General features: G+C 42.7%; 2 protein-coding genes across 2 annotated transcripts in view; both read left to right on the forward strand.

Annotated features, from left to right (window-relative positions):
- Positions 1-5014, forward strand: part of SARC_04218 (histone-binding protein RBBP7) — an 8259-nt gene extending 3245 nt beyond the window's left edge. Inside the window, exons 5-9 of the mRNA XM_014301972.1 lie at positions 95-218; positions 702-765; positions 2384-2497; positions 3271-3413; positions 4907-5014. Coding sequence (XP_014157447.1) covers positions 95-218; positions 702-765; positions 2384-2497; positions 3271-3413; positions 4907-4972 — 511 coding nt within the window. The 3' untranslated portion in view covers positions 4973-5014. The remainder of the gene's footprint in view (positions 1-94; positions 219-701; positions 766-2383; positions 2498-3270; positions 3414-4906) is intronic.
- A 2275-nt stretch (positions 5015-7289) lies between these two features.
- On the forward strand, positions 7290-10276 carry SARC_04219 (hypothetical protein). Its single transcript, XM_014301973.1, has 5 exons — positions 7290-7580; positions 7894-7995; positions 9005-9098; positions 9274-9337; positions 9966-10276. The coding sequence occupies exons 1-5, from the start codon at positions 7430-7432 to the stop codon at positions 10212-10214; spliced, it is 660 nt and encodes a 219-aa protein (XP_014157448.1). The 5' UTR covers positions 7290-7429; the 3' UTR covers positions 10215-10276.
- Positions 10277-10640: the final 364 nt, after the last annotated feature.

Here is a 10640-nt window from a genome sequence, read left to right on the forward strand (position 1 = left end):
ATATTCATTTGCTCGCCATCGCTCGCCGTCGTATCTAGTACAATAACTTGTACCTCATATTAATTCACCTTCTCATGTGCCGCTTCTGTGACAGATGGGATGATAGGGAAGATGGCGCTGCGCCAGTAATCTCAGCCACAGTCCATACAGCCGAAGTAACATGTCTAGCTTTCAATCCCTTCAACGAGTTCATCGTGGCCACAGGGTCGGTAGATAAGGCAAGTCTTATAGTCTTTTCATAGCGTACTTGTACGCTCCTATATGCCTCTATTGTGACTACATGGTCGTTAGATATGGCAAGTCTTACCTATAGTCCGCTATACACCCCTGTGCGTGCGTGCATGCTGCAGTTATTTGGTTGTGTTTATCAATCTTCATAGTCTCTGCAACCTGCTATAGTTTAATGGGAAAACCCTCTTATCAATTTCTTTCTCAACCCAGCACTCACTGTACTTCTATATGTATTGGTGTTGTCATACAAAGTAACAGCGCCAGATAGAACAGTACCCACTGTACTTCCCTGTGTATGAATGTTATCATATACATTCACAGTGACAGGCAGTCAGGTATTTTTTTCACGCGCATCTTCTTAGCAAGTGCGAGCAGACTAAACTGAACATCCGATGGGGTGTTCACCGCTTTGTTCTGTTTCCATAGCAATTGACTCTCTGTTGCTATGTAAATATTTTATCTATATTCAGACGGCGGCAATCTGGGACATCCGCAACCTAAAGAAGAGCTTACATACATTATCGCACATCGACGGTATGCAAATGTGGAGTGGAGCTCTAATTGATCCGTTAGTCCTCTGACGTTGAGCATTGGTTGGGATGTTTGGCCATCAATGTTTGTACTTGTTAGGATAAGTGCTTCTATTTCATTATCTTCGGGGTGGATATTATTCGAATGGTTCAACTTTTCTTGGTTCGTAACTGCATCTGTCTGTACTTGTTGTGCTATCATCTTTATAAATGGGAGCTCTAGTTCGTATGTGTCTAGGTGCTATGCTTGCGGTCACTCAATTCATCACTCCGCATGCAGTGGATCATTACAGGCACCAGTTTGCCCTTGTGTATGTACTCCCTCTAATTTTATCTACCAACGTTGTTGGCTGAGTACTATTGTTTTTAATAGTCTGGGGTAGTTCTAATCGTATCCGTTTTAATTGCGGTTGAGATGAACTGTGGTTAGTTTGCTATTTTCTTATTTCGTGCTCATGGTAAGTCGGATTTGTTCTTGCCGTATCTGTTGTTTGTTGTTGTTTGAGAAGTGTGCCGCGACCATTAGTGATCGACCGTCTAGGGTTTCGTACCTAAGTTCTAAAAGCCGGACCTCTGCTAATTGTATGTCTGTTTCTTTCAGTACTCGTTTTGGTATTGTAGCATCGTTTTTTACCAATGTGCACCAACACCGATCCAGATTCGTACCTTTGCCGACCCATATCTGTATTTCTACATACTTTGTATGTCGCAGTTCATCGCAACTACACAACGATTGTAATTACATTTAAAAAAAAATGTAGTAATTACTGCTTGTCGCGTGCTGGATCGGTTTTTTCGCCCTCTATCTGTCGCGACAAACATACGAACCCCTGCGAAAGCATTTATCAGCGTCAATCAAGTACGAAAATCAGGGTTTTAGGGTTTAGGGGATCGAAGACGATCAGATACTGTCGTAGTCTTGACCATAAACTATACGGATTTAGGGAGTGGGGTCAGTTTATGATATAACTCCATCAGACCATACGAGAAATCAAAGTATGGTCGCAAGGCTGGAACTTGAATCTTGAAGATTTGCTTCTTGCTCTGGTTGTAGCTCGCCAACTGTCACTATGGACTGTATTCTGCCCACCCCATTCTGTAATTCTCCGCAGACGTGTGCACTTCCATGGAAGCAAATACTACCCAGACAATTAAGGCTTTTTATGCGTGTCTATAGGATACGTCTACCGTAGGCATATCAACCACGGAAGCAAATACTACCCAGACAATTAAGGCTTTCTATGCGTGTCTATAGGATACGTCTACCGTAGGCATATCAACCACGGAAGCAAATACTACCCAGACAATTAAGGCTTTCTATGCGTGTCTGTAGGATACGTCTACCGTAGGCATATCAACCACGGAAGCAAATACTACCCAGACAATTAAGGCTTTCTATGCGTGTCTATAGGATACGGCTACCGTAGGCATATAAAACCCCTTATAGCCAGTATCTGTCTATTATACCAATTTTACTGGTGCATTTAGTCGATGCATAGGCTTCACGTGTGTCGTTGTGTGTTTTGTGCTCACACCACTATACATCATGGCAGAACTTGCCATCCTAAAAACCCCCTAAACCCTAACCCCTAAACCCTAAACCCTATACATCCCTTCCACAGAGGTGGTGCAAGTGGCGTGGTCCCCCCGCCACGAAACCATCCTGGCCTCCAGTGGCTCAGACAGGCGTCTGATGGTGTGGGATCTCTCGCTGATTGGTGCTGAGCAAAGCGCCGGTAAGTATTGCACGAGGAAAGTCTCCTGGTGAAGTGTATGTGTATTATTTGTGTACATGGGGTATGTGCCCGTATATGTAGCTGTAGTTTAATTGAGCGTCCGTACAGTTTTTGTTTGATGTATTTTCGGCGTACACGTGCTAATTGTCCGTTTAGTTTTACTCATATGTATTTTTCGTGTACATCGTAGTTGGCGATATTTATAACTGTAGTTTCGTTGTGTCCGCACAGTTTTAGTTTAATGCATTATTCGTGTATATGTGGTAAGTGTCCGTATTGTTTTAGTTTACTGATGTTTGTTGGGTCAAATCACGCACTCATGGAACAAAGGAGGCCTTTTGGAGAGGACCACGTTCGCACAAAAGAGCATCTACTTTTATGTACGCTTTTCTGCGTACATATTGTCGATTTAAATTGGTTTAAAAATGTTGGGGATAGGTAATGAGATTGCAAATCGGGTCCGTTCACCTTATCCAATAAGACGAACAGTTTGAGTTTCAAGTTTCGTGCCATGCGTAAATCATACCTCGCCGATCTCCTCGCCATTACTTAATCAATACGCCAATTCTTAGGCGTACAATTCAGGGTTTAGATCGCTGCGCACGGGTTATTCCGTTTTTAAAGTTTGAAAACATTGTAGGATGTTCTGGTTTAAATATTACTTCACGGGTGATTCCGTTTGTAGGGTTTAGATTTTAACGTTTTACTGGTTAGGTTACTCAAGGATTCATTCCATCCCCCCAACGCGTTACTTGGCCAACCCTCTACCACAGCCGACGCAGCGGAGGGTCCCCCAGAATTACTGTTTGTCCACTCAGGCCACACGGCGAAAATCAGCGACTTTGATTGGAGCCCAGACGAGGAGAGGACCATCTGCACTGTGTCTGAAGACAATGTGCTGCAGTGCTGGACGATGGTGAGTGCTGAGCCTGGCTGTGGGTGTTCAACTGTGTCTGTATAGGTTTCAACTGTCTGTGTAGGTGTGAACAATGTCTGTGTGGGTTTCAACTGTGTCTGTATAGATTTCAACTGTGTCTGTATAGATTTCACGTGTGCCTGTATAGGTTTCAACTGTCTGTGTAGGTGTGAATTATGTCTGTATAGGTTTCAATTGTGTCTGTATAGGTTTCAACTTTGTCTGTATAGGCTTGCTTGCGCGGTGTTCAGAAGGCCAAGCCCTATAGCGGTTAACGACTGGACATGCGCAGATGACTAGCTGGGCTAAGGGACTGCAGTGTTGGTTAGTGGTGAGTGGTAAGCTCTGCTTGTGGATGTCCTGCGTTGTTACGCGTTTATGTATGACTTAGCAGGCTACAGTCGGTCTTGTTGTGGATTATGTAAGTGATGAGGTTTATAGAGTGTCTGGACGCGATATAAACAAATTGTGTGTTGGGATAAGGGGCTGCAGTATCGGACAATGGTGCGTGTTGAAATCTGCTGTAGACTTTGGGCTTCAGTGTACATATTATTGTGTGTTGTGCATCTGGCAAGTGTAGTACATTATAACGTCGAAGAATAGACACATGCGAATTGCTATTTAGGATAATACACTGCAGATGTGTGGTGAGCTATTGTGTGTTGTGTATCTGGCAAGTATAGTCCACTATAACGACGAAGGATAGACATATACGAATAGCTTCTTGGGATAACGGGCTATAATCAAATGTACCGGAGTGAATGAGTGCCACTGTACGTGGTCGACTCGGTCTGTCTCGTTGTGCTGTGATGAAGCGGCAGAGCTTTTGGCTTGAAACGACCACAGGGACGGGGCACTTATGCGAATTCCCCATGGCCACATGCTGTTGAGGAATGCTTTGTTGTCAACCGTAGGCGCAATCACCTGCAAAGCTGCATGCTCTATCACACCACGCCATTGCCATTGCCTTGTAATATCTCATACATATATATTCCGGCCGTTGTGATACCCACTCAGTTGGGTGGTGCACGTTTACGGCTGGCTGAGAGACTGTATCCGGGGAGTGCATTTATAGGCAGATATCTCTTGATTGAGGGTTCATACAATTCACTCTCTGTACATTGGTTCGTGCGTTCTTGCGTGACGCCCGAAATGTCAGGCAAAGTCGGATGGCTTCCGAGAAGCTCGATAGCATTCATGATCATATCACAGTTTCTAGTTTCAGCCAATGAGGAGCCCTGGTTGTTAAACGCTCGACTGGTAGATCTAACGAGTTGGCCTGTCTATATATCTGTCCTAATCGTCTATCGCTATTTATGGCATCCAGGTGGTTTGTTTACTTGCTCACCCTATGCTATTTATATACCAATGTGTATGTCACACCAGCTGTTTAGGGGTTATTGTTTTAGCTGTATAGTATATTTCTTTCGTCAAAATAGATCCGTAGTTGACCAGGTCCTAACACTCCCCATGTATGTATCCCTCACCTCTAGGGCGCCCATGTCTATAGCGACTATGAACCCGGCATCAGCGAAGCAGATCCGCCAGTAGAGAGTTAGGGTCTTGTACCGTATGATGCAATAAATATAAATTTTAAATGAGTTGTGTGCGTGTTCCTTGCTGGGCGGGTGGGTGAGTTCAGCGCATGGTTTATTGCAGGATCTACATCGAGTCTCAGTCTATGCACATCTCAATTTAAGACAACTGTAGGCATTCGAAATGTGGGGTTTTTAGGACAGTAGACATATTATCAGAACGACCAAGCAGGTACTTCATGTATACTATTGCCAGGGGTGTAGCCTTATCTAGTCTGAGTAGCCATTCCAATGGCTTAATACCCGATTTTTGGATCTATTGGCTATGGACAGGGCCTTACTATTCATACCTGCCCCCAATTAAAGGGCCTCGTCTGTAGAGTGCTGCAACCCCGCTTGCCAATGTTCCGAAGATATGATGCCTATTTCAGTAGGGTTTCGAATAGTTCGATGTAGCTTGACCAAAGAATGCTTCATCTCAAATCCAGCAACTGTTAAGCTACAGACATCATCAATGTATCTAAATTTCACACTGTGGGGGATAGCATAGCCAATCGGTGTCGATGGTGTATAGACCGATGTTGACCTTTAACTATAGCCTTTACGGGTCACTGTATTCCGTATTCGCATCAGACGATGTGCGTGAACGCATCTTCGCAAGCATGTGGCAAACCATACATGAGCGCGGATCCTTATGTTGGACTTTGCAAATCGTATTAGCAGCCCCGCATAAGTATCGGCCAGTGATCGTACAGTCCCCCGTTCAAATGCAAGTGTATTTGTGTGACCGGAAGGCAGACGTGTCGTAATCGGAACTTTGCGTCGGTTATCTATTGCACCGTACAAATCAATGCACAACTGGATCTGGATAGTCAGCTTGCGATGCAAGCGAACGTGCCTAATGGCGAGAGTAAATTTATACACATCTGAAGCCGGCAATGGTTTCAACTATCTAGCATATTTTTCTATGATCTGTATGATTTTTCAGGAACAGCTATAGCTTATACTGACACCGTTTTAAGTACTCAAATATGATTCACAATCAAAATGAGTTCCTATTCCGAATTGGAAGGCGAAAGTTATGTATATATATATATATATGTATGTATGTATGTATGTATGTATGTATGTATGCGTGTGTGTATGTATGAATGTATGTATGTATGTATATATGTATGTATGTATGTATGTATGTATGTTTGTAGGCATGTATGTATGTAAATATGCATAAGGATGTACGTATATATATATATATATATATAATCAAATTGTACATACTTCAGAGAGGACTGCTGGAAGTTTGATTGTAGGTTGTATAGACTATCTGTAGGGTAAGAAAATACAACTGCTTTCTGATTTGAAGCGTCCGGCTATCCAATTCGCAACGGTTCGAAATCACGACTTAATATAGAGCATCGCCGAATACACTTAACTTGCAGCAATTTATGTTCAATCAAGGCAATACATTACTGCATATATGCCTTTGTTGGTACTAACTATGCATGGGTAAAATCCTTTATTAGGGAGGTCGAACTCAGCTGTTGTCTGCTGTTTGTACCACAGATTATTGGGAGGGGGAAGGAGTTCCCCCATCGTATTTAGAGAACATCGTTTCGTTATTGCCTCGTGACTTGGTGCTGTGTGGGTTCAAAGTCGTATCGCGACACTAAATATACAGATAACAAGGTTTGATTTCTTCAAGTTATATCTCACTCTCGCACCTTTTAATGCATACCTTCAAATTTCAATAACACAAATAACAATTTACACTCGAGATTCCAATTACTGTAGATATTTAGAGTACACTTTTTTTGAGTTATATGTAGGATGTACCCCTTTCTCTCTCTCTGACGACTGACAGTGTGGGTGTGTGTGACAGTGTGGACATTTTGTTCATGTCCTGTCCTGTCCTGTCCTGTCCGGTGTCCTCAAGAGGGATTCAATGGAGTTGTTCTCTGATAATAGTTTGATCGAGTATGAAGTTATGCACCGTTGTACACTGTTGCTGTAGCTTGTAATAACTGAGGTACAATATGAGTTCGATGCGGTTCTATTTTTATCCACACAACTACTCCAATGTACCCTCTGACTGTTCCCTGAGTCCGTCGTCCGAGTGTGGAATATTCGGAGTATATATCAAATTGACCCGCCTTTCTATAGTCTATACGTAAAAAAAAAGTATAATATTTCGGACGTTCGAGTCTCGTTACTCGTACTTACATATTCAGTCCTGTCCGTTCAGACATACTTCAGCTTTAGTTTTATCTCTGGCCCCTGCCCCTGGGGTACTACTAGTTTTAATTTTATTAGTATATTTAGTATAATAGTGTACACACAGAGAGAGGGAGAGAGTATAGAGAGAGAGGGAGAGAGTATAGAGAGAGAGTATAGAGATTAGAGGGTCATATCCACGTAATAAGTATAACACAGGCGTAGTGTATTCAGTTTCTTACAAGGCGCGTTTAGTTATAGTTACTAATCATGACGGGAGGAGGACCGACAATCAAGAAGTACTTCGAAGACACCGATCTGTTCGAATGGACTGGTATAGTTAACCAATGCACTCCGGATGAGGAGGATGAAAGATTCTGCAACCTTGTGCTCGAAACCACTATCATGCACCCTCAGGGAGGTAAAGAGATGTACAAGCTGCCCTGTGATTGCACCAGTTGCATACGACGCCGCGTAGTCCAATTGCATGTGATGCTGCGTAATTTGTGTGAAACCTGAAGAAAATAGTATAGAAGGTGGCAACATCTACATGTAGTCTCGAATATGTAAACATACGTAAATTTGACCAAATTTTGCACGTGCGTGTTGGTATATTTCTAGTTGAACCTGCGAATGGAACCATACTACCGACTCTGTACTTGCTTGTTATTTAATGATTTGCTGGTGACTCCGCTAGGGACAATGAACAATGCACGTTGTATCCTTCGTTTCAGGAGGTCAGCCGGCCGACTCCGGCATGATCACAGGCGACGAGGCAAAGTTCGAGGTGACGTTCACCGGCATCGACAAGGAAACGAATATAATCACTCACAAAGGTAAGCAACTTATGAATCACAGGTGCAAGTGTCAGATACTCGTGTATGGTGTTCACAAGAGGAAGCTACTCAAGATTCCTTTGAAACGGGCATCGATACGGAAGCTATCACAACCACTTACAAAGGTAGGCAATTTATAACTCACGGATTGTAGTGTTAGATGGTCTTGCGTATTGGTTATATAAGAATTATAAATTAACTGGCATCGACAAAAGAACAAACACTCACAGTAGTATGCAACGGAAGCAACTCGAGTTTTTGATGATTTTTTTGCGCTTGTGTGGATGTAATCTGACTAATTTTATTCTATTGATATGTATATTCATTTTTGATTATTATTCGTACATGATTATTATTCGTACATGTTCGTTCTATTTATTATATTCAATATATTCTTCGTATATATTTATATTCTTTATAGTCACACACACACACACACACACACAAACACACACACACACATATATATATATATTCAAATATATTGAACTACTATTCATATATGTATACAATATATCGATCATATTCATATTGCTCTATATTCTTTTATTCTTTGTTAATTTATTACTTTCTTACTTATTATAGTATATATATATATATATATATATATATATATATATATTCACTACGGTTATTTTAATTTATTTATTATATTGAATATGTTCAATATATTTAAATTACATGTATTCATATTTATACATTATATATATGACGGCCATTTACTTGTCTGTCATCGACAAGGCATTATACCTGACAAGTTCGAGATGAAAATTGTTCAATCCCAAATCTGGGTTGATTTTTGTCTAGCAATGTAATGTGTCCGCTCAAATACCATCTTAACAGTCATGATTATGTAATTGCCACTCATACGTTGATCAAATGTGCAAACGTAGTGGAGTTGATTGCGCCGTCTCAAATCAGGTACATATCGACACATATTCGTATAGAGTATAGTTTGTTGATTATACCATCATTAACCAGTTGTACTTCCTTCCACATACGTCAACAGGAAAGTTCTTGGAGGGCACGTGCTTCCCCGCTGGACGGCGAGTGACGATATCAGTGGACGCGGACAAACGCAAACAGAACGCTCGCATGCACAGGTGTGTGGTACAGGAGCATCGCTCAGAGTTACTGTGCTAGTAGTCGATATATGCACAGCACTCTGTACTACTTCCAATTCCCAAGAGATCTGTCACCCTACTGGCCTATCCTTGCCTTGCCTTTATTTGCTTTGCTTGTGAACAGCTCTTGATCTGTACTCCCTTGTGACCGCAGTGGTGGCCATATGCTTGATACGGCCGTGCGGAATGCTGGCTACACCTCGCTTGTGCCTACGAAGGTATGTGCTGTGGCTGGGATTCAGACTGTCTTGTGTAGTGTACGCTACCTGTGTAGTATAGTGTGTGTGTGTAGTATAAAGTGTTTGTGTAGTATAGGGTGTGTGTGTAGTATAGAGTGTTTGTGTAGTATAGAGTGTATGTGTAGTATAAAGTGTTTGTGTAGTATAGAGTGTGTGTGGATTATAAAGTGTTTGTGTAGTATAGTGTGTGTGTGTAGTATAAAGTGTTTGTGTAGTAAGGCCCATTGGAGGCCCATGCCCCTATCTGAGATCTCCGAAGTGACGGAAGTACCTCAAGGGATGCAATGTGATTATTCTCCGCGGCTGTGTATCACTATTGTTGTGCCCGTGGTGGTTTGTATCAGGTGATAATTTATATGCTGGATACTGACGCAATCACTGTTCGTACGAGGTGTGAATGTTTGGTACATACCTGTCGCTCTTCCTGTCAGCACTCCGGTCGGCTGTTTATTCGCATTTGTGAGACTGCAAAGTCGACGCTATCTCGGCCAGCGACAAGAACTGTGGGCAGTGTAGTGCTGCGTGGCATCCCGATACCTAGCCTAGCTATCCAATCGCAATGCTCTGATACTGTGTGCTGCTGGGCCTCGCAATGTGCCACCCTCAGGGAAACCACTCGGCCGACAACCTATTTGTGGAGTACAAGGGGAAGGTTGACCCAGCTGACAAGGAGAACTTCATGGCTCTCATCAATGCGGAGGCCAAGAAACTCCTGAGTGAGGACATTGGCACTACCGTGCGCTATGCGAATACAGTCGGATTGGCCGTTGATGTCCATACCCCTGGTAAGTGTTGCTGCATGTTTGTATCGGTGGGTGCGTGGACGGAGAGATGGTACATGCGAGGCTGCTGTTGACAACGTTATTTACCGCTTTTTGGGTTCGTTCTTTCCGTCATTGGCTGTGTATGGTATTATGGCATAGTGGGAATTACTTGGACACTGTGTGCTGCGAAGTACAAGGAACTGTCTATCTAATATCATGCAAATGACGAGCATAGTTAATGATACCCTCCCTGCCATATGCACGAGAAGGTCTCGTGAGGGGTTCATGTTATGTTGTGATGTGTAGTATACTGGAGTGTGAACGTACATTTTCATATCCATTTCATCGTGCGTGTTCTGTATGTAGTGCTTTGCCATCTTTAACCTCAATCGAATGTGTCAAACGTTGGGCGCATTGTCACGGGCCACGCACACTATAGGTACCATCATCGCTCGTACTTCATATGCCAGCGAGTATGGCATACCTATGTCCTGAATTACCGTTTTTGTGGGCGAAGC

The sequence above is a fragment of the Sphaeroforma arctica genome (genome assembly GCF_001186125.1).
Source record: "Sphaeroforma arctica JP610 unplaced genomic scaffold supercont1.230, whole genome shotgun sequence".
Classification (NCBI taxonomy): domain Eukaryota; class Ichthyosporea; order Ichthyophonida; genus Sphaeroforma; species Sphaeroforma arctica.